We start from the raw sequence: 27,675 nt of genomic DNA, 5'->3' as shown, positions 1-27,675 counted from the left end.
AAGTGCAGAGGGAGTCAGCACAACCTGGTGTCCTGGAGCCTGGCTCCTAAGCATCATGAGATCTTGGGCAAGTTATTTTAATTTCTCTGTGCCTCGACTGCAGAAAGGGGACATAATAATAGGGTTGTTGTGGGAATGAAGCAGTGTGTGGCCCAGAGTAAACCCTTAGGAGGAATATGTGTTGTCTTTTCTGGATGCCTCCAGTTGCATGTCCCATAGTATCTTAGATTCCCCATGGCCACGCTTGGCATCAGTCCTCACCCGCCTGCTTTTCTAGGCTCCATTCAGTTGCCTAAGCCAGAAATCTGGGGTTTAACCTGGACTCTTTCATTCCCCAAGTCCTCTCTCTTCTACCTTCCTAAAAGTCTCCCACTATCCACTGTTCCTCTTTCATGCCTCACCTCCCTGGTCTCTGTAGCATTAAAAAAAGAGAAAAAATGAAAAACCACGAGGTAGAATGGATCACTGTTTTCTGTGTGCATGTTGGATTCTCTGTGTATCCCGTAACTCCTTTCTTGTATGTCAGCGTGACTCTGTTGGTCCTCCCAGGAGCAGTAGACATACTTTTGGTCTGTGTGACTCAGACACTTAGCACAGTACCTAATACATTTACTTCAGGCATTAAAATTTTTTTTTAATGTTTATCTTTGAGTGTGAGAGAGAGAGAGGGAGACACAGAATCTGAAGCAGGCTCAAGGTTCTGAGCTGTCAGCACAGAGCCCAATGCAAGGGTCAAACTCATGAACTGTAAGATTATGATCTGAGCAAAAGTGGAACACCTAACTGAGCCACCCAGGAGCCCCACAAAGCAGGCATTTAAATGTGTGTTGATCAAGTGTTAGTGTTGCTCACTGTGTGTGGAGGCTTCTCAGAGCCATTTTAAGTGGAAAGAGGCAGGAGTTGGGGAGCATAGTTTCAGAGTTCCTAACTGATTTCGAGATGAAATGAAAAATTACATTATGATTAAGACCGGTCATAAAGGGATAGTCTGTGCAGCTGTGTGAAACTGGACATGTAACTTCTAAGAGTCCATCTTGTCACCTATAAAATGGGTTGTAGGAATAGTGAATGAAGCAATAGATGTAAAAACCTACAAAGGACAGAATACATAAAAAACATAAACATTCAGCATGGCTCCCCAGCAGGCTCCCCAGGGAACTCAGGATGCAACAGTAGTCCTCATTATTTTCATTCATAATTATATTGTGAGTTACAATATATTGAATGAGGCTATTCAAGAAAAAGAGAGAAAATTAAAATTCTAGAAAATTACACATTTCCCTGGCTCTGGTATGTGGAAACTCAGCTTCAATAAACACTTAAGTTATTTGGTATCACTCCCCAGGCAGTGCTAAGAGGTAGGTATTGTCCTCTTCATTTTCAGATGACAGAATGAGATATGCCTCATAAGGAGAAGGTAAGATTGCCTTTGGTAACGCTCTGGGCCCCAGGTTATTCATGCTCAGATACTGTGGGGCCGGGTGGAGGGGGGCGTGGCGCCAGTCACCAGCTTGGGCAGCCTTCCAGGTCTGGGCATCAAGAGCTCTAGACACCTTTCCCGCCCCCCTGGGAAAAGAGGAGAGGAGTCTCAGGGAAGCTGGGGGACTCACGCATGCTGGTATTTGTCCTTGCTTACCGGTTAGGGCTTTTGGTCTGTCAAGAGCAGGTGCAGGTCTAAGGTCAGTATTGCTCCACTACCTGGTGGCTTTTGTCCTACTGGCAAGCCTTTGTCTGGTGGCCCTCTTCTTGCTTGGCCTGTGTTCAGACCCTTAGTCACCTCCAGCCCTGGTTTGGGGTTCAGTTAGGAGTTGGCAGGGCATGTTCTTTTAATGACAGGAATGGGGCAAGGAGAAGAATGAGGGGGAGGGAGAAAGATTTGACAATTGTCTAAAAGGAGCTTTCTAGAGGGATGAACAGTGAAGCTGGAGGGGGGCTTACCCCATCGACTTCGGCACCCCACCCTCATTTTACAGAGGACGGGAGGGAGGTTCCTGGAGAGAGTATCCACACAGGAAGCCGCCAAAACTCCTCTCTAAAGGGGCAGGGTGAAGACAGGGTTGGACATGAGCCCAGAAAGTGACTCTTGGCCTCCCCCTTCCTCCCTTTTCTCCCTCCCTCCTTGCCTTTCTTTCCTATCACCTCTTCCTCTTGTTCTTCTTTCCTTTCTCCCTTTCCCCTCTCTTTTTTCTTTTTAACTTTTTTTTTTCTTTCATGCCTTGACTCATTCCAGAAGCATTTAGGACAGTGCCAGGTGACTCCAAGGTCTGCATTGTAGGTGTTGTTGGCTTATTGGACCGTGAGTGGCAGGCTTAGTTAGCAGCTGTAATAAATGAAGGGGGTCTCACCCTTATGACTCAAAGCCCTTTCCTGTGTCCCAGGCCAGAGGCTACACACACCAAAACTGTGTGTGTCAGAGGCTACACAGACCACGTGCCTGCAAAGTACAGGGTTTAGCCATCAGGGAGTTGGGTGGGAACGTAGGACTGGATTCTAGTAAATCTCTCTGTTTCCTGGGGAATCTCAGGATTCATGCTCTCCTAAGAGACACCTGGAGTCATTTAGATAGGAGCATGATTCCAGACATGGCCCAGAGCCCCTAGCCTGGGACCCAAAGTGTGTTTTAGACAGCCCACATGAGGAGGAAGGTGGGAGAAAGGGAGGTTGGGACTCAGGACGGTCAACAGGGAGTTAGCAAGGAAGCGAGGTAAGACCCACCCTACCCACCCCATCCCCGAGCAGCCCCTCCTTTCCCACCAGACTCCACTTCTATCCCTGCGCACACTCATCCAACCTAGTTAGGCAGTTACCATGTATCAGGTTAGAGACTGGGGAGAAACATTTACAACATAGTCCCTGCCATCAAAGAGCCCTTCAATCTAGAAGAAGACACAGACTTACCAACAGATACTGCAGGGCTGCCTGAAAAGGGCTATGGTAGGAAGTGCAAGAGGCTGGCAGGGGCTGAGGAGGCAGAGCATTACACTTTTGTGCAGGATGATGGCTACCCCAGCTGCACCCCCTGCTACCCCCGCCAGTTAGGTGGCTCAGATAGGGCAGACCTGGGGAGCAAGGTGGGGGCGGTTCTTCTGAAGTGATCCAGGTGAAGGGGACTGCCTTAGGGCTCAGAGGAGTGGCATATTCAAGAGATACTGAAGAGCTGTAATCCACAGGACACCAATGCTGGGTTTGCTAATGTGGAATAGGGATTTCTCAGGCCATTTCCCAGCTCTGAGGTGGACCTTAAGTTGGCTTTTTGGTGCCTCTGCCTTGGGTTCACCAACAGGGGGGCCCCTGCACTGCCTCCTGCCCCCTTTCTCTTCTCTCCCACGGCCTTCTCTCCTGCCCTGCCTGCTGCAGTGGGTTTCACCTGTGCTCAAAGCCTAATTCACTGCCCAAGTGCTGATGGAGTCACCCCCTCTTTCCAATGGTAGGTCCCCTCTCCCCCTGACTTTAAAGCTCTTATAAGACATAGGGTGCTATGGGTGTAATGTCAGAGTTAGAGTTCTGGTTTGAATTCAGAATTGGATTCGGTTGGCCCTGCCATGTCCTAGCTATGTGACTTTGGGGAGTCAGCTGACTTGTGTCTCAGTGGTTGCTGTTGGAAACAGGGATATAATGAGGGTTGAGCTATAGCAGAAGGTGGTTGTGAGGGGTAAATTGGTAGAGGCATAAGAGCATGCCTTACCCATGCCAAGAATGAGTGAGTGGTGAGACTTTCACTCCCCGTTCAGAGCTGTCCAAGAGTAAATGGCTTCTTGCAGCCCCCATTCGGTCTTGTAGGTGGTCGTCTTTTCTTGACAGGACCCTAAATCTCTCTGCCCTTGACTTTGTTTACAAATGATGGCCAAATAACCCCTGGTCTCATTCCATTTTCTCTTTTCTTGCTCCAGCCCTGAGGTTCCTCTCCAAGGCTTATTTCTCTGGCTCTTGGCAGTCTATATTCCCAAATGCTAATTGCTTCCCTTTACCCCTCAAACCTTGCTTTCTAGAAGCCGTTTACAGCTTCTCAGAACCCTGTGCTTTTCCCCAGCCACCTTCCTGGTGTCTTTTCCTCATCTGGGCCACTCCCTGGGTGACACAGCGCCTTCTCCATACAGAGCTGCTTGTTAATGAGTCCAGTGAGTTTTATTTTCCTCTCACCAAAACTCAAAGTACTTAGGACACTTTAGACCCATTGTGCAATCAATGCCTGTTGTGCAGGGGAAGAGGTGGAGGAGGGCTAAAAGAGGTGAAATGAGGATAATTCCAAAAAAATTAGTCACTAAGATAAACATGTATTTATTAAGAAAAAAATTTAAAAGACAGTTATGAGAGAATTGGGAAATATGAACCCTAATTGCATATTTGATATCAAAGCGCTATTGTTAATTTTTAAAGTGTGGCTAAGTTAAAAAGGAGTTTCATCTTTTAGAGATATGTGAAGTGTTTAAGTATAAAAGGATATGATGTCTGCAGTTTGCTTAAAAATAATCTAGTGAGGGGTGCCTGACTGGCTCCAGTCAGTAGAGTATGGGACTCTTGTTTTCAAGGTTGGGGGTTCAAGACCCATGTTGGGTGTAGAGCCTCCCTTAAAATAAATGGATAAATAAATTTTTTAAAAATCTAGTGAGGGGCACCTGGGTGGTTCAGTTGGTTAAATTTCCAACTCTTGTTTTCAGCTCGGGTCATGATCTCATGGTTTGTGTGTTTGAGTCCCGCCTGGGACTCTGAACTCACAGCAAAGAGCCTGCCTGGGTTCAGCATCTCCCTCACTCTCTGCCCCTACCCTCCCCACTCCTCTTAAAATAAATAATTAAACTTAAAAAAAAACCCCTAATGTGTGGGATGGGGATGTAGGTGAAACAAATCTGGCCATATGTTGGTAATTTGTGAAACCAAGTGATGAGTCCAAGGGGCTTCCACCATATTATTCTTTATTTGTGAGTATGCTTGAAAATTTCAACATTTCTTTAAAAACAGTGGTTTAAAGGCACTTCAAGGACTGTTTCTCCATCTCTCATGCATGATTGGGGGTGGGAGGTGGAGGTGAAGTTGAGTGACATTGGGTTTCCTCCCCTCCCCACACCCATGGCCATTGCTCTTGTAGGACCCTGGTCTGTAGGTGCCTGGAGACCCCCATACAACACCCCCCTACCTCCCCAGCTGATGCCAGAAGGGAAGGGCCTAGAGCCAAGCTGGTGGCAGATTTCTGCCTCACGGCTCCTCTGTTCAGCACCACAGGTGCCCTTCAGGCAAATGCCTCATCAGTCTCTGACGAGACGCAGAGTCATCAGGCCCAAAGTCCTTCATAGTTTTTCCATGATTATGATGACTCCTGTCCAGGGACTGCACTACCCTGAAGGGTGGGGAAGGGACAGTTGCAGGGTGGGGCTGGGAGGGTGAGGTACCTTTCCTGCTGGACACCACCCTTCTGACTGATCTGAGAGGAGGGGAGAAGGTGAGCAAGGATGAGATGCACATGGCCTGGGTCCCTTCCCTTGTGTGCACCGTGTTTGAACTCAGCGGGGTACTTCCTCTTCCATATTTATGGTGCGGACCAGCAATCACTGTCTGCATCCTTCCCCCCCCCCCCCCCCCCCCCCCCCCCCCCCCCCATGGTGTGGGAGTTCATGCACAAGGCAGATCAGACCTCGGGTCCTTGTATTTCTGGAGTTTCCTATATCTAAGCTCAGTCACCTTCCTTCTTCCTCCTGTTTCTCATTCTACACTGCCCTGAAGTGGTAGAACGTGGCTCATCCTTTGCTCTGTGCTCTGCACAATAGGGGTAACTGTGGTGTAATTTCTCTGGGATAGAGTGTAGTGATGGACCCTTGGTGAGGAAAGGCCATGGGGAGCCTGTGGCAGTAGTGACAGATTACGTCTGTCTGTCTCTTATGCTACTTAGGGAATTTGTCTGCTTTCCCCTTTACCACTGACTGCCTGGAATAGCAATTGGTGCATGGTGGTGTTCAGGAAATACTGGTTGAGTGTACAGTACAAAGTTAGGCTTGGTGAACCAAATTTCATTAAAAAGTTAGGAAGATAGATTTAAGCTGTAACTTAAGTGATTTATATCACTTATGTTATTTTTAAAAAAATTTTTATGTTTTTTTATTTATTATTGAGACAGAAACAGATCATGAGTGGGGGAAGGGCAGAGAGAGAGGGAGACACAGAATCTGAAGCAGGCTCCAGGCTCTGAGCTGTCAGCACAGAGCCTGATGCAGGACTTGAACCCACGAACCGTGAGATCATGACCTGAACCGAAATCAGATGCTTCACCAACTGAGCCACCTGGGTGTCCCATTACTTATTTTATTTTAACATACCACACCTATACTATCCTAACACATACATAATATCCACATATGTAAATATGTTGTATTTATATATGTGAATATTATGTTAATTAAATATACATTATTATATGTATTATATATATATAATTTTCCCCCAACTGCTACGTGAATAAAACAATGCTAGGACGATGACTGTCTCACCTAGCTGAAATGCAGATTTTGTATCTTTTTAAAATTTTATTTCTTCATTTTTATTTATTTTTAGAGAGAGAAAGAGTGCAAGTGGGGGAGAGGGGCAGAGAGAGAGAGAATCTCAAGCAGACTCCATGATGAGCCTGGAGCCTGGGCTTGGGGCTTGATCCTATGACCCTGGGATCATGACCTGAGCTGAAATCAAGGGTCAGATGCTTAACCGGCTGAGCCACCCAGGTGCCCCCGGATTTTGTATCTTTAAGGGAAGCAGATGTTTGAATTCTGTCTACACTGAGGGAGACGCGCATTTGCCCTGGACAGTCAGTGGACAGTGGACTGTTCTGTGTCCGTTGTGCTGTTTTCTGACTTGTGTTTTGATCATAAAGACATGATGGAAGGAGAAGGAAGGGTGTTGTTTTTCTGTTGGGTGGATCACAGCATCCCATAGAGCCATGAAGGGCCAGAAAAGCCGTGTCTATAAGCGTGTCTGGGCATGTGGTGAAGACATTCTGAGCTGCTTTTTCTGCTACAAGGAAAGAAGCAGGATCTGGCAGATGCTTTATACCTTTTCCTGCTTCCCGATCCCAGTGGTTTCCCTTCTGTCAATTCCTTTCTTCACAGTCTCTCCCTATTTGGCATTAGAAAAAGCTAAGATCTTTCACTGGTGATTTTCTGTGGGGGGGTTCTCCGTGAGTCTTCCCTTCCCCTACCTCTGTCCCCTGCTCCCTGGCCGCTGCCCCAACTGTCTGTCTCTTCTAGTCAGTTCAGAACACTTCACTGAGTGAGCAATCCTATCAGGAAAAGAAAAACTAAAGCCAAAAAAAAAAAAAAATCATGCACAAATAGTATACAACAAAACAAAAGTAATGGTGTCTTAGAAGCTAATAAACAGACAGATAATTCATAAAAAAATTTGTTGACAAATTTTAAAGCCTTAGTGCTTTTGAATTTCAACATCTTACCTGACATTGACTTTGGAGTTTGAGAACCATACATTTTTGGGAAATGTCCAAACTCCTTCCCTCTTACGATTTCCCAATTTATCTTCCCACCATGGCCTGAATTCTTAAGAATTATATTTCACAGGGTTTGGGGGATCAGCTGGGTCTGAAATTGACACAAAGGTTGTGGGAACAGAGAAGGAAGCAGACCCGTCAGATCAAGGAGAGATATAGGAAGTCATCTGCTATATAGCCAGTCAACTCTGATTGTCCTTGAGTCCAAAGCTGATTACCTGCTTTGTGGATCATCTATCCCCCGGGAGCTCCTAGCCTGTGTGGGGCTGAACTAAGTGGGATCCAGACCATAAACAGAGCTGGTTAATGGGACATCTGATGAGGGAGAAAAAGAGGAGGATGTAAGAGAGAGAGACAGAGAGAATGAGAATATCTCAGATTGCTTTCAAGGTCAACTATAACTCACTTGAGAGGTGGTACCTGCAGTGGTTACAGCATGGATTCTAGAATTTGACCTATATTCAAATTCTGCTTCTGCCAAGTTACATAATGTTGGGCATGTAACTTGACCTGTCTCTGCCTCAGTTTTCTCATCTGTGACATAGAGCTAATGTGTTTTTTTTTCTTATTTTTGTTTTTACCTCATAGAACTACTTCGAAATCAAACTAGTATATATGAAAGGTGATTAGAACAGTTTCTGATCTGCAGTAAAAATGAGCATTCGTAATATTTTTCATTGGATTATCCACTGTTTCTTTGTGTCCTCCAGGACTTCCCTCCTTACAGAGGGAACTTAAAGAACTCTTTCTGACAGAGAAGACTCTTTCCATCACTTTTTGGAATGAGTAGAGCCATCCTTACAAACCTTGAGGAGGGGAAAGCCCTTCTAATATGTGACAGCAGAGCTGAAGTCGAGGATCTGGTTGTGGCGAAGTGCATCTTCTCTTTCTGTAGAGAAATCTGCAGCTCAGATCATGCCTCTTCACCATGAAAGGATGGGATGCTTATAAATGTCTGGAACAGAGGCAAAGGTGGAGAAAACCTTGAGACTGATAAATTACAATTAAAGCTTTAAGCTCAGAGATTTCCATGTTCAGTAACTCCTGAGAAAATACTAGCCACAAGTATCAGGAACCCTGGGAAGGTATTTGCGACAGATTTTTTTGAAATGAGAGCCTGAAATTCCTCAGCAGGGCACTGGGTCCCCTGCCATCAGGGTACATATTAATATAGTTTAATTGTGGGGAGATTTGTTTGTTTCCTCCATCAGTTTTTAGAATTTGCCATGAGAGGTGGAGAAGAGTTAGTAGCTTCATCTAATGTAGCAAGTTTAAGAGACTCACCTCTCCTCCCCCCCAATTTTGCTTTTATGCAGGACCAGAATGACCACAGCATCCCCTAGAGGTTGCCGCTCAAGCCTGGGTGCCAAGTACCACAGACTTTGTGATATCTCTGAAGTCTGGGGCATTGTCCTAGAAGCGGTGGCCGCAGTGGGGGCTGTGACCTCAGTGGCCTTCATGCTCGGTCTCCTGATCCTCATCTGCAAGGTGCAGGACTCCAACAGGCGAAAAGTGCTCCCAACCCAGTTTCTCTTCCTGCTGGGTGTGCTGGGCATCTTCGGCCTCACCTTCGCTTTCATCATCCAGCTTGATGGCAGCACGGGGCCCACCCGCTTCTTCCTCTTCGGCGTCCTCTTCTCTCTCTGCTTCTCCTGCCTCCTGGCTCATGCTTTGAACCTGATGAAGCTGGTGCGTGGGTGGAAGCCCCTGTCCTTGCTGGTGATGCTGGGCCTGGCCGTGGGCTTCAGCCTGGTGCAGGACGTTATTGCTATTGAGTACATCGTCCTCACCATGAACAGGACCAATGTCGCCATCTTCTCTGAGCTTTCTGCCTCTCGGCGCAATGAAGACTTTGTCCTGTTGCTCATCTATGTCCTCTTCTTGATGGCGTTGACCTTCCTCACATCCTGCTTCATCTTCTGTGGATCCTTCGCTGGCTGGAAGAGACACGGGGTCCACATCTTCCTCACCATGGTTCTCTCCATTGCCATCTGGGTGGCATGGATCACTTTGCTATTGATTTCTACCATTGGCCCCGAGTGGGATGATACCATCCTCAGCTCAGCCTTGGTTGCCAATGGCTGGGTCTTCCTATTGGCTTACGTTGCACCTGAGTTTCAGCTGCTTACGAAGCAACGGAACCCCATGGATTACCCTGTTGAAGATGCATTCTGTAAACCTCAGCTCATGAAGCAGAGCTATGGTGTGGAGAACAGAGCCTACTCTCAAGAAGAAATCACTCAAGGTACAGAGCCTGACTGGGTGAGAATCCTTGCAGAAAGCTTGGGGGAAATCCTAGGATATTGTAACTGAAAGGAATAGTCAAGATTATCCAGGTCATATCCCTGACAGAATAGACTGGGTCCCCAAGGCTCAGATCTTGCTTAAGATCATCCAGCTGGTTAGAGTTCTAGTAGAACTAGAAGCTGGCCTCTGGAGTCTTAATCTAGTACTTTCTACACAAATACTCTGTAGGTTTCTCTGAGTCAAAATAAGATGGAGCAAAGGAATGACTAGAAAAATCCCTAGAGACTAGCAGGTGAGATTGTGTTCTTTATGAAAGATAGCTAGGTGTTCCTTCTGGAAACATGAAGCTTTTTATAGATTTGAATGCAGAAAGCCAAGCCATGATTCCTTTGCGTAGGCACAAAACACAGAGGAGCAAGAAAGCCCTTTAACCACAAACCAGCAGGAATCTCCATAAAGTTACTGACGATTCTGCTTTATCCTGCACAGGCACATCTTACTGCATGTCTCTGGGCCCTTGGGAGGGAAGAGATTGTATCTGACTTAATAGAATCAAATGGTTTTGCTCTTGCCTTAAGTCATGAGTAACCAGGTGTTCTGTTGTTCCCTCAACAAAAAGAGGCTACAAGGATAGCTAGAGACCGCCCCTGCCCTTAGGGATGGATTCACTGGTCTCTGAGTTTTACACTGATCTCTGCTGGGGATCGGTTTGGGACAGGAATAAGGGACCTCCAAGGCTTGGTTCTTAGGTTCAGCGAACAATTGTCTCTGCTTTCAAAGCCCAAGGTGCAAAGCTTCCAGGTGCTCCTCACAGTAGCTGTGATTTCTCTCCTGGGCACTTGGAAGACCAAAGGGAAACAGGGATGGCTGGAAGGGACATTTTAGCACCCAACCCCTCCTTTCCATTCTTATGGCGTCACTCTGTCACCACGCACCTAGACTCCTGGTTATCATTCCCTGTGATTCCTCCCTTTCATCCTTCTTTCCATTCATTTTATAGGCCACTGTCTGCTTCCTCTCCCCTAAAATACTTTCCTGGCTACCACATTTTCCTGCTCACATTCGTTGCTGGCTTTCTAGGGTCCACTGCATTTACTCGGGGAGGCTTTTCCCAGCGAGAACCCAGCAACCATGGAAGCTATGCTCTCAGTCCAAACAAGCCGAGTCGCTCCGTGCCTTTCCGTGCCAGTGTGTCCAGGCTCCAGGCATGCCCTTCCGCCCTGCTCTTCACTTTTTCCAGGGCACACATCGCCCAGTCAGTCTCCTGGGCAGTTATCCACTCCTCCCACATGCTGTAGAACTTTGAAATGTTCTTATCAGAGTCTGTCTCATTTCATAGCTATTTGTGTAGCTGTCATCTATCCCTTGCTCTCCAGTGTCAGCCTCAGGCCAGGAATCCGTCTGGTTAATCCTTATATTTTCTACAGTAACACAGAGAATGTATCTGAGGTGTTCATGGAGTAAACCGAGTGGGTAAATTTGGTGGGAAATTTCAGTAAACTGAAACAGGTGAATGGATTGTTTTAAATTGTATTCATGGCAAGTGTATTGTGTTTACCCTTTTGTTTCAGAGTTTAAATCCCTCTCATGTTCCCCAAGTACCTAGAAAACAATTGCTCATAAGTTCTCAAAAAAAAAAGTAATAAAAATGTTTTTTCTTGCCTTGCTGGTGGTTAAGGGAGTGGGTAAATCCATAGCGAGCTTCACTCTAGGTAACGAGCACCCCCTGGACAGCTCTCTATCTGAAAAGTCTGGTTTCAAGTGTCCTTTTGAAGAAGTCCTGGATCGAGGTGCGCCACCAGCGAAGGTTTTTGGAAAGGTGCTTCTTTAGTGACCCCGTGTTGGTGGTTATTCATTTATTCAACCAATATTGTGCTTACTTTGTGTCTGGCCCTGGGCTTGGGACAGCCCTGGGGAGATAGACGCTTGGATAAATGACTGAACTGGGGTGAGCACAGGCAGGAGCACGATGCAGGTGGGAGAGGCTAACGCTGTAATCCCTGCTCTCCCTCTCTTTCAGGCCTTGAAGAGCTAGGAGATACGCTCTATGCGCCTTACACCACCCATTTTCAGCTGCAGGTAAATGGTTTTTCTCTCCTTTTACATCAGCAGCGTTAGCCTCCCTGGAATGTCTGTCCTTTGGGAACACAGGCTGTAGCCATCTTGTGACCCCTAGAAGGCCACATTGGAAGGGTGACGTGTCTCCTCTCCCTGTGATCTGCCTCACAGGTTAGCACAGGACCCTGGAATGCAGGGCTGCAGGGCAAGGGTTGGGAGAAGGGGAGAGTTCGATTCCTGCCCAGATTGGAGCTCTGTGGAAATATCCTGGAATTGGAGTGGGTTTAACCATCTGGTTCCTTCCTTTTCAGAATCGGACCTCTCCAAAGGACTTCTCCATTCCACGGGCCCAGGCTCGGACTAGCCCTTACAATGACTATGAAGGAAGGAAAGGCGGCAGTTAGCTGTTCTGAAGAGTGGGGCAAACACAGCAAGTCAGCCAGCCGGGGGAAGTTCAAAGGGTCGTGGGCCACACCTGGAGTTGCCTAAGGAAACTGTACAGAACCTGTTGGGAAGAGCTTCCCTTCCTTTCTGGAGTTGCTGGGGGCACAGCAGGTCACAGCACTCGAGGGTTTTTCATTTGTCACAACTGAGGATCCGTCTTTTAAGTGGGAGGGAGTCTCAGGCAAACTCAGGGTGTGCGCCTCGCTGTGCCCAGTCACTTCACAAGTGACAAGAGCTCTGGCCATCTGACCACTTACTGGCTGTAGGAGGCCGGCTCTTCTAACTCAAGACTGGTTTTGCGAGGACCGCTTGGCCCAGAGCAGAACGGCAAATCTGAGCAAACACAGCCAAGGCCTGTCCCTGCCGGAATCTACACTGGACGCCAACTTACTGACACCTTCCCACCTCGCCTGGGTGGGAGAGGCTGAAGGTCACGCTAAACGTTCTTGTCTGTGTGGTGCTACCACAGGGGCCCTGTGGGTCCCCAGCACCAGCTCCTAGGTCACCACTCCCAAGCTTGCTGTCCACCCCCAGACTGAGGCTCCCCTTTACCAGAGGTCCCTCTTCTGTATCTCACAGCAGGAAGGAGCCTGATTTCCCTTTGCTGGGAGAATCTGTGCCCTGTTCTTGCTAAAACTCCTGGCACTGATCCTTCTCTCAGCCCCTTGCTCCTAGGCTTCTATAAATAGCTTTGCACTGTGGTCACCACCTGTGTTCTGTAAGTGGGCATTGTCCTCAAAAGGAGGGTGCTCCTCGTATAATAAGTTCCTCACTTGGAGATGCAATAAAGCTATGGTGGCAACTCTTTCATGGTGCTTGGACCTGAAGGAGATAATGGCAGGCTCTTGTCTTCTTCACATGGAGCTGAAGACGCGGAGCCAAAGTTCAAGGTTGAGTTCCATTGGGTGAGAGGCAAGGGTGAGAGGGGGAGACAAGAAGGGTCACAGACCCTGAGGTTTTGCTCCCGGAGGGCAGAGGAGTGGCAACCTTGGGATGGGCTTTGGTGGCCCCAGTAGGACAGGGAGGAGACCTCAAGGCCAGCTTCACGATTCACAGGAAGTTCAATTGTAGTAGGGGATAAATTCAGATCCCTGTTTGACACAACTGGTTCATAATAGCCCTTGGAAAAGGCATAGTGACTAGCAATTATTATTGAGTTAATCCTAGAAGCAACTCTGTGGGACAGGGTAATAGGAAACACGCTTTGGTGGAGGAAAAAATAAATCCCTATATACAGAAACTGACACTTAGAAATTCATAGCTGAGTTTGGGAATTACCTCCTGAGAGCCTGATACTGTTTTTCATCAAAAGGAAAAACCCCGTGTGGGAAGAGGTAAGGTGAAGTTGGAGAATTAACGACTGTCTGAATTAAGGGTGGTTACATTCCACAAAGATTTGGTTGATTGTTTCCCACTTGGCTCTGTACTCAAATTAGCCTAGTTTTATATTGAAAAGGGGGAATTACAAATAATGAGGTGGATCCTTCTAGACTATTCTAATCGTTCGTAAGAGGCCCTGACTCAGTGAGACTGTTTTCAGGCCAAGACAATATAATTTAACGTGTATTATCTGCCATGGTGTAGGTATTCAAGAAATACATATTCTCTTCCCTCTTTTCTTTCCTCATCTGGTTGTTAGCCCATCAACCAAGCAAAGGGAGCTGAGTGAAAGGCAAAGCCAGAGAATCTGCTTTTTTTTGTTAGGGACAAGGATCTGCCAGGCTTTTGTATCCCCACGACCACAGTCCTCAAGTCAACCTCTTCAAAATCAGGAGAAAACAGGGAAATGGTGCCCATTGCTGGTTTCTCTCCAGTTTGGACACGTAGAGCATTACCTCACTGAATTCTTGTTTCTTGCCCAGAGGTAGATAAATGTTCTCCATTTGAACAGCCTTTGTCAACCCTGGTCTGTGGCTGCTACCCTGTTCTCAGGTCTTATGTGTTCTGGACATAATTAAACTCCTCTGTTAGAATAGGGACATCACAGGAACTGGAGGTTTGGGTACCTGACAACTACTACAATACTGGACAAGAGGGTTTCAAAGACTTCCTGTAGGTCTCCATCTTCACTGGGCTGAAATAGAACGTGTGCAAATTTAGCGCAGCCTGGTCCTCCCATGACTCCAGTTGATTGATGGCTGGGAACCAAAATGGCATCTCCTTTGAACTAAATGGGTGATAATGAAATGAAGCTCAACCACCTTCCTCTCATCTTTCACTGTCGGATGAGTAATAGAGTGAGTCTCCTCTCTGCCTCTGGCTTCAGGCTGAGGCTGCTCTGCCACGGCCATACTCCATGTTTCCACTTGATGGCGGTAAAACCTCAGGGATCATCAGGGAGTGAAGGGCTTGAGGCAGAGCCAGAGGCATCCAGTGGACTTGAGGCAAACGCCCCATTTTAAAAGGCTTGGATGTATGTGCCTTTGATGTCTTCCCTCCCACCATCGCTAAGGGACCCATGTCCTCTGCCAGACGTTCATTGACCGGTGTCTTATTTTTGTGAAACTCTCCAAGGTATTTGCAGCCCATTTGCATGCGATCTGGCATCTTTACAGATAACAGTTTCAGATGCTGTTGTTATTAATGTTGAGGGGTATTTATGTGGTGAGAACACTGGCTTTTTGTCAGGGAACGGGTGCCAAAACAAAGAGTACAGCCTGGCCCGGGAAATGCAGCAATAAAGCACATCCCTCCCCGCCCCCATGCATTCTGGGGTTCCTTCCTTTGTTTCTAGCCTTGCCGTTATTGCTGAGAACCGAAATGTGCCCAGCTGATCTTTTCCTTCCTGGCCCACTTCCTCCTGTTGCTATCGGGGTTTGCAGGTTTGCTGCTGTTCCAGCATGGAATTATTTTGGAATTGGAGAGTGAGAAACATCGTTCTCAAGTGTGGACTGCTGAAACCCGGGGTCTGGGAAATCGGCCGCTTGGTTGTGGATTGTTGGCTTTGCACATGTGTTGGTCCAGCCTGTGGCCATCTTCTGGAATCCCTTCCACTCAGAGCAGACAGTACTTTGTCCCTCCCCCTCCCCGTGGCTTCAGCATGTCCCAGGTATGCAGATGGGTTTGTGCAGCAGGGAATCAGTGCCTGACCCTCACTTCTGCCACCTCCAGATTGCTGGAACTCTCTGAACCGTTCAGAAGGGAATACTCCAGTGCCTATCATGTTGGCATTTGAGGTCACAGCACTTCTTCAGTGGGTGCTACAAGGCCTTCATTTTACAGAGGAGGCAACTTGGGCCTAATAGAGTCAGTATGGCCGGGGCCAGATTTTGGGTTCTGTGTTCTGTCTACTGCCAACACTTGTGTGATCAGTTTTAGACCCCCTCCCCCCACAAAGTAGGTGTTTGAATAAAGAATCCAATAAAATGGCCGTGGTCACTCTCTATTTTAAGCTTCCATCTCGTTTTCCTTTGCCTCCCCAATTGCCTTTTCATCCCCTGACTTTCCTTCTAGTGTTTTCTCTCCCTTTTTAATGCAAGCTGTGGAGAGAAGGAGGGGTGAACATGGGCAAACTGTGGCTAATCCTAGGTCACTCCCCCCCAAGCCCAAGTCAAAGGATTGCCTCTTGGGAAAGTAACTGTCAGAGGATGACTTGTAAGACAAGGCAGAGTGCTTCATTTGCCCTGCCAGCCTGATCATCCTCTTCCCCGACTCCCGTACTGAGTCAAAACCTTTCACCAGGGCCTCCTATTTTCCTCATTGTATAGAGTTATCGGTCCCCTCAGGGACCCAGCCCTCTGGAGTCTTTCACTCCCGTGTGTGGTTCCTGACGGCACATTTCTGAGGCAGCCCTTGAAAAATCTTTGAAAGTAACTGTTCTATAGTCATGACCTGACTCACATGTCTCAAGCACCAGATCCAAACACAATGATTTTCAACAGAAAAGAAAGTGAGGGTGCCTGGGTGGTTCAACTGGTTAAGCATCCGATTTTGACTCAGGTCATGATCTCGTGGTTTGTGAGTTCGAGCCCCGCGTCGCGCTCTGTGCTGACAGCTCAGAGCCTGGAGCCTGCTTCAGATTCTGTGTCTCCTTCTCTCTCTGCCCCTTCCCTGCTCTCACTCTGTCTCTGTCTCTCAAAAAATATATAAACATTAAAAAAAATTAGAAAAGAAAAGAAGGTGAAACTTTGATGGAATTTGGTTACCCCGTGTGTCCAGCTGGTTCTAGGTCAGGCTCCCTTCCATATTACCATCTATCAGTCCTGTGGGGTTTTCATCCACTCAAAAAACAAAAAATGAACCCCCTCCCCACCACAAGCCATGTAGCTCCACCCCTGAGCTCTGGGGCCTGGTGGGAGGGGCTAGCACGGAATCCTGTGATTAGGTAAAACTGCTTTCTCTCTCTCTAAGAAGGAATAATTCCAGATCAACTATATTTTTTTACCCACAAGAAATTGAAGCGGAAAAACCATGTATCGATTTTGGCACAATATGTTTATGAACAAAATGGAAAAAGATGGATAATGGTAATAGAGTTAGGTACAATCATAAGTCAAACATTCAAGAAAAGATCATTTAGAGATAGAGGTCTCTAGCGGTTTCTCCTGGGCTCTGTCTTTCCATCTGTTTGGGTAACACTATTGTAAACCACTTGGTTAAAAACAAAGCATGGATTTATCAAATTTTGCACATGACACAACACTAGGAAAGGCTGAATAATAAAACGAGAGTACAAATGTAGTGCAAAAGACTGGAATAAAGATTACAAACCAAGAATTTCGTTTAATGTATGTAAATGTATTCATACCCCCCCCCCCCAAATAGATTACGTAAATACTGTTTGGAAAGGCTAGCTTTGACAGTAGCTTTTAGGAAGAAGACCTGGTGGGTTTAGACGTCTCTTGGACTAATGCCAACTGGTGATGCGGTTCAGCAGGTAGAAAGCCAATGGGATCGTAGGCAGTACTGATGAAACTGTGAATCTGGGTGGGGGCAGCTGCTGTTCCCGGTAAAGTGGGTGCATGTTATCCCACCTTAGAATATTAAATCCATTCCTGTGCATCTCACTGTGATTGGGCAGCTTCTCACAGGGGAGCTGTTTCTAGAATTACATGGTACACAGCACGGTTGATGGAAATGGAGAAATTTCACCTGGACAGGTCAAGACTTTTGCAGGGTGCAGTATTTTCAACACAGGTCACATTTATTGGGTGCTTGCTCTGTGCCAGGTTCCATTTTAAGGGCTTTATTTGTATAATATTAAATAATGTATAATTGAATTGTATAATATTGAATACTTATAAAAGCTGTATGAGTTGTTATAATTATTTATCTCCCTTTTGCTTTGTACCTGCAGAAATGGAAGCCCTAAGGTGACACAGCTACCAAGTGATAGGGCTGGGGGTCAACCCCCGGTGGGCTGCCTCGGGATCTCTTACGCAAAAACCCTTGCTGCCCTTGACAATAACAGCATAACAGGTGGCCCAATGGTTACAAATTTCAGGGATGGAGCTCCCAGAAGAGCTTCCTGCAAAGTGGTGGGTTACCTCCTGCTGGATGTATTCGAGCTCAAGGGTGCTCTGTTGAAGATGATGAGAGGCATCCCATGCTTCGAGTAGGCTGCACCAGGAGGCTCAAGGAGTCTCAGAACTCTTGGGATTTTGGAGTTTTACTTGCCCTGCTCTTGTTCCTAGCATTGGATTCTAAGGACCGTGGAGGGGGTGTCAGTTTTACTGTGCAGTTTTCTCCCACACCTGCAACCCCAAACACTCCCTTAGCCCCCAGGGAAAAGGAAAATGCTCTTCCTTGTTTGGACACACCCTCCCCTGTTAGTAAGTGTGTTATTTTTGGTTGTCATAATCCATCCCCTGGCCAGTAGTTTTATTTTACAGAACAATTCCTCACAGCCTTGCTTTGTAATGGAAGTTACCATGCAAATAGTTGGCATGCTGTATTTGATAACACTGTATTGCGATATGATGGTCACGTGGCCTCCTTTGCAAAGATACTTGAACTTAGTAAAAACTAACATGTTCCCCTTGCCTCAGGAACATGCAGTCCATGCCTGAAATATAGCCCAATGGAGTTCTTTACACAAAAGCTATCATTTTTTAAGTACAAAAAAAACAGGTCCATGTTGTTCTTTGAGGGTGATTAATTGCATAAGAAAGACACTCATGGTTTGTATTGCTCAGGAAAATCAAAAAGGTTTGTGGGTTGTGCTTGCATAGCCTGAGCTTAGTCATCTGAGTCATAAGCCCATGAACTCTGTGAACACTTTGGGAACCTGGGAGCGGGTCAGAGGAAGCATCTGAGTGTACTTAAGTAGTGCGAGAGAGGGAGGCAGACAAAGCTGAATTGGGGAGAGAGTGTGTGAGTGAGGGAGGGCGTGGGGAGAGAAAGCCTCTAGGTAGGAGGAAGGGTTAGAAAATCAGGTACCTGCCAAAATAATGAAGACAAATGTATTGTGAAGTGAAATGAAAGTTAAGGCTTTAAGTTAAGAATCAGAAATTCAGGAAAACATGAAGTTACAATTCCCAGAGTGCCCCAAGTGGTCTGTGCAACTGGGCGCCTGCATCACTTAGTAAGGGAGGCTGTTTTTGTCTCTAAGTTCCCAGAAGACCTCACATCAGGAACGAGGGGGATGATGTGAGGAGAAGCAGCTCCAAAAGGCTTGGACCCTGGTCTGTGCACAGGTTGTTCTTTTGATGACATTGACCCACCCATAGCCTCCTTCAAAGGCATTGACTGGGCCCTCTGTCCCTTCTTTTTCCTGACACACCTGACTGTGACATACCAAACTGGAACCTGAATACTTGTAGCCCATCCAGGAAGCTGGTGTGTGTGCGTGTATGTGTGTGTACGTGTGTGTGCACACATGCACGTGTGTGTTACATTTCATATTAAGAGGAAGTAAGAGGATAGGAAGAAAGAATTCTTTTTTTGTTAGAATAATTTTAAAAATTTTATTTTAGAGAGAGAGTGTGTGCTCAAGTAGGGAAGAGGGGTAGATGGGGAGAGGGAGAGAGAGCAGGCTCCATGCTCAGCAGAGCCCAACTTGGGGTTCAATCCCACGACCCTGGAATCATGACCTGAGCTGAAATCAAGAGTTGGACACTCAACCAACTGAGCCAACCAGGTGCTCCAAGGAAGATAGTTCTTTATCAGTTCTGCACAAAGGATAAAAGGAGAAGTTTTCAGGCTCCCCACGTGTCTTTTCCAGCAGCCTGTGGGAGTCTCTGAGATCCCTAGCATGGGTCTGGGTGTCTGCTGGGGTGTATGTGCATGTACACACTCACACACACAGCACATCTATGCAGGGTAGCCAGATATCAGATGTGGTTGTAAAGTACGGAGTCATTTCCACAGTGAAATGAAACCATTATCCTTAATCCTATTCACTTGATGTATGTGAACATATACATATACATATGGGAGTAAAAAAATCTTTCCATTTGAATCAGTAACAAAACAGAGGTTGATTGTGAAGTGGAGAAGGGATGATGCCACCAGCTATTGTGACCTAGGACTCACAACTGACCCCTGGTCTCAGCTTTCCACAACCTTTCTCATATGCCCTTAGGGTGGTGTCCCAAATAGCATTACTTCGCTTTCTGGAGCTTCCCGGATCCCTGCTTTTCTCAACATCTTTTCTGCCAGAAATGCATTTCAGTCTGAAAGACCTTCCTACATATGAAGAAATTTGAGGAGATAACTTATATACCTAGTGAAGGTTAATCCCAGGTAGGTTTTCAGGAGGCCTTTCGGTTTGGCCTAAACCCTTAGGCAGGACCTCTCATTCATATTCATCTACTGGGACACTTAGAAAGTGATACAAATATTTTAAGGCACACAGGGGTAAAGGGGGCTGCTGCTCATTGCCAAGACATGGCCAGTCTGGGTCTCTGGTCACCTCAAAACCTGCCCGGCTACCCCTGGCTTTAGGGAATCAACATTTTGCCATCTTGTAATCCTTCCCAGGATTCCTTGCCTCTCTCCAGTCTGGTTTGCCAGTCCTTCTTGGGTCTGACCCTGCAAGTTAGAGTTCTCAATGCGCCAACATTTCCCTTCAGAGGTGAGTTTTTCCGTAACTCTGCATGCCTCCCACTCGGGTCTTGCCCCCACTCTTCCCAAATCTCCCCAAACTCTTCTTCACAGTGTTTACACCTCAGTCCAATGTGGCATCCTTAGTGAGGTCTATACCAGTTGAGATAATACTGGTCTCCCATGGTAGCTGGCCTTCAAAGGACCAGCCTGTTTGTGCCGAGTACTCAAAATTTGAAATTATACTTATTTACTGGTTTACCTGTTTTTATCCTACTCTTCTGTGTGTTTCAGGAAGACAGGAACTCATTTTGTTTCCTTCTGTATTTCCCAGGGTCCAGCACAGTGTCTGCACACATAGGAGCATTTGTTGCATGAACGAATACAATTATGGGGAGAGAGGTGTCTTTTTGTTTGTCACGGGCTAATTGGGGTTATAGCATCTCATTTAGAGAACACCACTGTCAAATTCCCTCCGGTCTCTTCTGGTGTCTCCGATGCCATTTCTCCTGAAATAATTTTGATGGATTTCAACTGATCAACCTTGAGGTTTTTATTTTTATTTTTTTATTTTTTCATACAAGAACACTTAAATCCAACGCGATAAAAGCTACTTACAAGCCCGAGGCTTGGAGGAAAGAAAGGAAATTCTTTCGTTTTTGGGCCAAGTCCATTTCACCACATCCAAATTTTATTTCCCTGAGGCTTTTCTTTGTCAAGCTTGGGAAAGTGCTGTTTCCTAGGAGAACCACACAAGAACAAACTTCACATATAAAAGAGAAAAGCATCCCCCAAAGCAAAAATTAGAGGAGATTTTAGATTGATCCCCCAAAGATCAATTGCAATCTTATTTTTTTTTTCAAGCGTGTTGCTTTTCTAAACTGACTCAACCAAATGGATACACAAGGACCTTTCAGCCTGTATAAACCAAACAGGAAATAGCTGAGCATGCCAGCAAATAGGCTCAGAAAGGATTTGTCTTCCTTAATTTCCAGGCAGTAAGCTGGTTCTGGCAACGTTTTCTCTTAGGAGAACTGGGGGAATGTGTCCTGGGCTGAACGTGACACTGGAGCAGGGCAGGAGGGAAGGTGCAGGCTGGAAGCTGAATGTTTCCAGTGACAGGACCGACTCATAAACCTTTCCATTGATTGTGCCATTTCTGCCTTCCTGGGCCAGGTTGAGAAAGCCCGGACAGCCTTTGCTACAAACCAGAGCGAAGAGTGAGACTTTCTTCTTCAACAGAGCAGAGCTTCCCAAACTCATACTAGCTTTTTTTTTTTTTAAAGTTTATTTACTTTTGAGAGAGAGCAAGGGAAGGGCAGAGAGAGATGGAGACAGAGAATTCCAAGCAGACTCCGTGCTGTCAGCATAGACCCCAAAGGGGGGCTCCAACTCACCGATGGTGAGATCAAGACCTGAGCTGAAATCAAGAGTCTGATGTTTAACTGACTGAGCCACCCAGGCGCCCCTCACACCATCTTCAGTCACATGGGAACTTGTTAAAAATGCAGCGTCCCAGGGCTCTCTCCTTGAGGTTCTGATTTAGTAGTTCTAGGTCCGACTGGGAGCATTTATATTTGGAACAACTCTCCCAGATGATTCGTCTGATTCAGCAGGTTTGAGGAAAGGCATTGGGTAATTGGCCACGTTTGTTCTTCTTTGGCAGATCCACCAAATTCCAGTCAAGCCCCAGTCCCTGCCTCCCCAACCTTCGAATTCCAAGCCAGAGGAAGACCCTCAGTATGTTCATTCGGCATGTAATGTGGGTCTGTGAACAGTACTTAGCTTCCCTCTCTCTGGAAGGATCTTGGTAGAGCTGCCTCAGCGCTTGAGGTGGGACTGGATATCAGAAGACAATCCCTTTGGGGACGGCATGGCCTTTTCCAGCACTAGGACCCCCCTCGGGGTCCCCTCCTTGTGCTCCTGATATAACACATTCCCCAGTGTCCACCTTTGCCTCTAAGCTCCTTCCTGTGTGTCTGTCTCTACTGGAACTCCACGGCCTCCTGTCCTGTGTATTTCCATTTCAAACTCAGCTGGTGCAAGACGGCACTCATTTGCTCTCCTTTCCACCCCCAGATGTGTTCTTCTCTGGAACCCTCCAGGGTTACCTCTTCTACAAAATAGAATCACTATTCACCTAGGTACCCAGGCCAGGATCCTGACTTCTCCTTGTTCCTCCTTCCTTACATTGAATCCCACGTATCTGTTTAAGGCAGTGGTTTGCAACCCTGGCTGCAAAACACAATCATGTGGAAAGATTTTAAAACATACCCATGCCTGGGCTCGGCTCCTGGAAATTCTGACTTAATTGATCTGTGGTGAGGTCAAGCCTTGGAGAGGTTGTTTTTTTTTTTAATGTTTATTTCTTTATCCTGAGAGAGAGCAAAGTGGGAAAAGGTGAGAGAGAGAGAGAGAAGAATCCCAAGCAGGCGCCATGCTGCCAGTGTAGAAACTGATGAGGGCTGAACCTCATGAACTGTGAAATCATGACCTGAGCTGAAATCAAGAGTGGACACACACGGCTGAGCCATGTGTGTGTCCCACAAGCCAAGCCATGCTCCCCAAGCCATGGAGAGCTTTAAAAACTTCCCAGGTGATTCTAATGTGCATCCAGGGCTCTCTCTCCCCCAGTTACACGCTTCCTTCCATAGGAGGCAAATCTGATCAGCTGGGTGGGGGGCCAGGGGGAGGAGGGTAAGGCACTTACCTTGGGCACAAAATTCAAGGAAGCACCAAGACTCCCAGTAATCAAGATACATAATATGTTTAAAAATATGAATGCAAAATGAATACAAAAAGGGACATGATAAGCAACACATCAACATTTTATAAAAACAGACTGTTGCAGTTTGTTTGTTTTACAAGCCTGCATTATTTCACAATGGGAGCAATTGTTTTCAATCAGGCCTTGGTTCCCAGACTTGTGTGGCTGTCCGATCCCTCCCGTGGGTTTATGAGGGTTGACAAAGGCGTGTAAACAGATTAGGCAATGGACTGAGATTTTTTTTTTCATTGGAGAGTTTCCATCTGGTTCAAAGCTTGGGAGATATTTTGCTAAGTATAAACGGGAGCGCTCATTTTGCCTCTTGCCTGAGATTCCAACGTGGCTCAACACGGCATGGGTTTCTTGCTTCGGAGCTCCTCATTCCCAGGGCTAGATTCCTGCCTTTGGGATATAAGCTCTGGGTGAGTGGACCAAGCCCAGCTCTCCAGCCCCCTCTCCTGTTGTTGCATTTGTGCTCTGGCAGTAACAAATGCCTTGCCGTTCCCTGGATGTGCCTTGATTTTCTTTGCGACTACAACTTTACACAGGATTTTTTTCTGCCCTGCAAACCTGGGTCATGGCAATTAGCTGAGTACTTCGTTGTTGATTTTTGTACTGCACAGAGGCTGAGATGGTGAGTGGGGTTGGAATTTAGCCTCGCTCTACTTACCAAGCCCCGTGTCCTGGCAGGAGGCTGCATCCCTGGGGGTGGGAGTGGGGGAGCATCTTTTCTAGTTCATGCACCCATAGGGGGCACATTTTTCTGGTTTTCACAAAGTCTCCTTGTTGATGGCCACTCTGAGTACCATTCCCTATGTCATCTGCCCCATGAATTCATGCCTACCATTTAAGACAGAGCTCAAGCTTTGTGCCTCTGCTGTGAAGTCTTCCTTGCCCTCAGTCTCTGAGACAGAGTGACTCTGTGTTCTAAGTTACCACCTCTCCCTCTGCATGACTTTTATGACGGCAGCTTTCTCAATGAAGTGTAATTATGTGAACAACCGTGGAGCCACATGGCTGGCAGATCAGTCTGGCATATATCAGTCAAGAGTGGGGTGGTTCTTCTTTAATGTAAGGATGTCTTTGAAGAGCATGAGAACAATCAGTGGTAAAAGCAAATATTCAGACAAGTACCTCCTTTTCCTTCAGGACACCAACCAACAGGTTCATGGCTAAGTTAGTTGGAATGTGCTGGGCTAGCTAAGGTAAAAAGTCTGACTCTGGGTGTTTTAATACCAATGTTTTATTTCTTGCTTATACTATGTCTTGTTCATGGAATCCAGATGCACGGAGCCGCCACTGTTTGAGATGCTGCTTGCCTCCACGAAAGAAAGAGAATCAAACTCCTGATGGTCCTGTGCCAACAATGACTTGCCTCTGCCTGGCTTTGACTTTGCAAATGGCATCATCTCTGCTCCAACTTATTGGCCAGAATCAGTGCCATGGTTCCACCCAACCTTCAAAAGGCAATCCTGCCATATGCCTGGAAGGCAGGGGAGTTTGAAAATATTTGGCAAACAGCATGTATGATTACTGGAGCTGAGACTTCCCAGTAGGAAAGGGACTGATTTTCCTTATTTCCTAAACACTTCTACCATTTGTTTTGGAGTGTAGAAAAGCAAGTTATCAACATCAGAACGTGGTGATAACAACTGTGGCTAGACACCAAAAGCACAGTCTTTTTGGGAAATCTTTCAGTGACATCTTTGCCCATAAATAAGGACTCTCATAGGGTATGTCTATTTCATTTTCAGATGTAGTTCAAATTAGACTGTAAAAAACAGCAAAGTGGTCATGGTTCAAATGCAGTTTTAGAAGAGATTCTTAGCATCTTGGAAAGATATATATATATATATATATATATATATACACACACACATATATATCATATATGCAATATATATTATATAAATATATAAAAATATATAACTATTATGTGAATATATACAAATTAAATATATAAATATATACATATATGTATATATACATACATAATAGAAATACATTGCATCATCCATCTAATTGATTAAATGAGATACTGGATGTGAAAACCATTTGTAAATTGTAAAGTGCTAAAATGTGAAGTGCTATTTAAAACAAATTATTATTGGCCTAAAGGACCCCAAAGTGTAGTCATCCCCAAAGATCCATATATCTAAGATCTTATCCTGCTATAGGCATTTGCTTGTTCCTTTCCTGTGAATTTTCATTTGCTTTTAACCCAACCCCCTAATAATAACAGATCTAGTACACATTTTTAAAAATGTGAATCAGCTGTAAATTCCAATAAAAAATAAAAAATCTGTTTTTCCAGACAGAAATTGCCCTGGGAATAATGCCATTGAAATTGACATTAAGGAATTTAAAAACGAATTGTAGAAGTCTACACAAAGGTCTTTTACATACAAATAAAGTCAAAGTGGGAACTACAACCAAATGTTCCCTTTGTAGAATATATTTTTAGAAGTCCAGCCCCATTAGTACATTCAGGTGGGCTCTGTTTTAGGAAGATGTGCAAATTTATAGCGTCTTAAAAACAGAATAACTCAGCAGTAAATTTCATATTTAAGAGGAGTTTTATTTTTAAAAATTTTTTGTATTTAAAAGTTTATTTATTTTGAGAGAGCGAGAGCATGCACCTGAGTGCATGTGTGGGGGACGGACAGAGAGACAGAGATTCCCAAGCAGGCTCCAGCACTGTCCATCTCAGGAACCATAAGATCATGACCTGAGCCAAAATCAAGAGTCAGATGCTTAACTGACTGAGCCACCCAGGCACCCCTAAAAGGAATTTTAAAAGCGTGCTCCCTTTTATATCCCATAAAAGAACATGTTGTGAGTTAAAAATGTCAGTTTCATCAAGTAAAATATATATGCAAAACTATAATTTGTTTATTTTCTTTCCCTGTGTTTTCCACCTTTTTTTTATGAATAGCTTCCTCTGTATCTGCTTTACAACGTACACTCCATCCTACAGTAATTGGGCAATAACAGATATGACTGAAATCCCTACCAGTTTAGTTTATCTTGAGCCCTACGATAGCACAAGTTATTTCAAGAGCTTGTGACTATAATCATGTGAAAGTCCTGTTGAGATGAAAAATTATGTCTAACTTCAAATGGAAGAACTTGTGTAAAATAAAGTGTGACTATATCTCATATCAAATGTCAAAGTTGTACCTGTGAATGGTTTTCTCCAAGAACATATAAAAGTCAATAAAATCCTCTTACTTTTCACATTAAAAAAATAGTCTGCTTGGAGAATTCCTCCTGTTGGAGATCTGGGGCAACTTTTCCAAACTCAGACTTGATTTATCTACTACTTATTAAATGTGGTTCAAGTTCTAATAGTTCCACTATCTTTAGAAAAATCCAGAAAGTATCCAATGGCATTTCCAAAGTGTACTTGGTAGTTCTTTGAGTGATGGACGAGATCAATATTGGAAATTCATCACTCAACTCACCTCTCAGATCTGACAGCTGGACTATCACAGTAATCCAATCACACTGATTTTCTTGAGATTTTCGTGAAAGCTGTTCCAGGAGAAGCATTCTAATAATGTTGTCAGCTGTGGATGTATCCTCATGCTTCCTGAATCCCCTATGTTGAAGCCCTTTGAATAAATAAGTTCTGGTACATGTTAAAATGCAAACTTAATTTTAACTCCTCTGTCTGTGGAGAGCAGCAAGTATGATCTCTCACAGAAGACCAGCAGCTTAAAACTGGCTTGAACCATCAAGATATTTTCAACGACTCCAAGGAGATGTCAACACGTCTTCTTAGAAGTCAAGGTCTTCACGATTGCCCCTGTTTAATGTTAATTGAGAAGCACCTTCTTCTCATGAAAAACACAGAGGCTTTTGTACCAAGGAAGCACAAATAGATTTTCTAGTTTATTGCTCATCGATCGTGTGCTTATAGAAGAGATGAGGAGGCTTAATGCAAGGAAGATGCTACAGAAGTATCTTCTTTACCATCTGAGCTTGAGATAAAAAGAGAACCCCATTCCGCCCTCACTTAAGGGTTTGGTATATGACAACCCCGGGTCCTTCTGTCATCAGAGAAAGCTTCTGGGAAAGGTGGATTTGGAACTGATTGTGGAAGGAGAAAAAGAGGATAAGAAGGCATGAATCTGGCCAATATGAGGTAGATAGGATCCTAGAAAAAGGGATCATCTGTCTAAAAGAAGAGAGAAGAAGGGGCGCCTGGGTGGCTCAGTCTGTTGAGCATCAGACTCTTGGTTTCAGCTCAGGTCATGATCCCAGGGTCATGGGATTGAACCCTGCATTGGGTTTCGTGCTTAAGATTCTCTCTCTCTCTTTCCCTCTGCCCTTTCTCCTACTTGTGCTCTCTTTCTCTAAAAGATAAATTAAAATAATAAAAAAATAAGAGAAGTAGAAGGAATAATAATAGAGTGAAAGAACTCTAGCCTGGGCAGACCACAGCTTGAAACAGGCATGCTAATTGGAAGGCCTTCTAAGCTCATGGGGAGAGCATGAAATTTCATTTGGAGGGGAACAAATCTTTGATGGTTTGTAGGTCTGGAAAAAATCATCAAGATGAAGGATATATTAACTCTACTTGGCAGGTATTTTGTTAGCATCATGGTCTAACTCAGCTAACCAGTTGCATTACACCAGGGAGATGCTTTATAACAAAGTTTTTCACTGATACCCTTTCTTCTGGATA

General features: G+C 45.4%; 1 protein-coding gene and 1 long non-coding RNA gene across 4 annotated transcripts in view; both read left to right on the top strand.

Annotated features, from left to right (window-relative positions):
• The window catches only part of GPRC5A (G protein-coupled receptor class C group 5 member A), a 20,213-nt gene extending 4,593 nt beyond the window's left edge, over positions 1-15,620 (top strand). The window contains exons 2-4 of one of the 2 annotated variants that reach the window (XM_029955389.1): positions 8,803-9,731; positions 11,754-11,812; positions 12,103-15,620. In XM_029955389.1, the coding sequence (XP_029811249.1) occupies positions 8,810-9,731; positions 11,754-11,812; positions 12,103-12,195 (1,074 nt within the window). In that variant the 5' untranslated portion in view covers positions 8,803-8,809 and the 3' untranslated portion in view covers positions 12,196-15,620. Of the gene's footprint in view, positions 1-8,802; positions 9,749-11,753; positions 11,813-12,102 lie in introns of both variants that reach the window. The other variant, XM_029955390.1, reaches the window with a different exon arrangement.
• Positions 15,621-19,766: 4,146 nt separating this feature from the next.
• Positions 19,767-26,259, top strand: LOC115304614. Of its 2 annotated transcripts, none has more exons than XR_003914524.1 (3): positions 19,767-19,918; positions 24,269-24,718; positions 25,921-26,259. It is a non-coding gene; the product is annotated as an uncharacterized LOC115304614 (long non-coding RNA). The 2 variants fall into 2 exon arrangements; XR_003914525.1 differs by lacking the exons at positions 24,269-24,718; positions 25,921-26,259 and adding exons at positions 20,156-20,249; positions 21,885-21,957.
• The last annotated feature ends 1,416 nt before the right edge of the window (positions 26,260-27,675 follow it).

Source organism: Suricata suricatta, chromosome 10, assembly GCF_006229205.1.
Source record: "Suricata suricatta isolate VVHF042 chromosome 10, meerkat_22Aug2017_6uvM2_HiC, whole genome shotgun sequence".
NCBI lineage: Eukaryota > Metazoa > Chordata > Mammalia > Carnivora > Herpestidae > Suricata > Suricata suricatta.
This window is presented reverse-complemented; position numbering and strand designations above follow the sequence as displayed.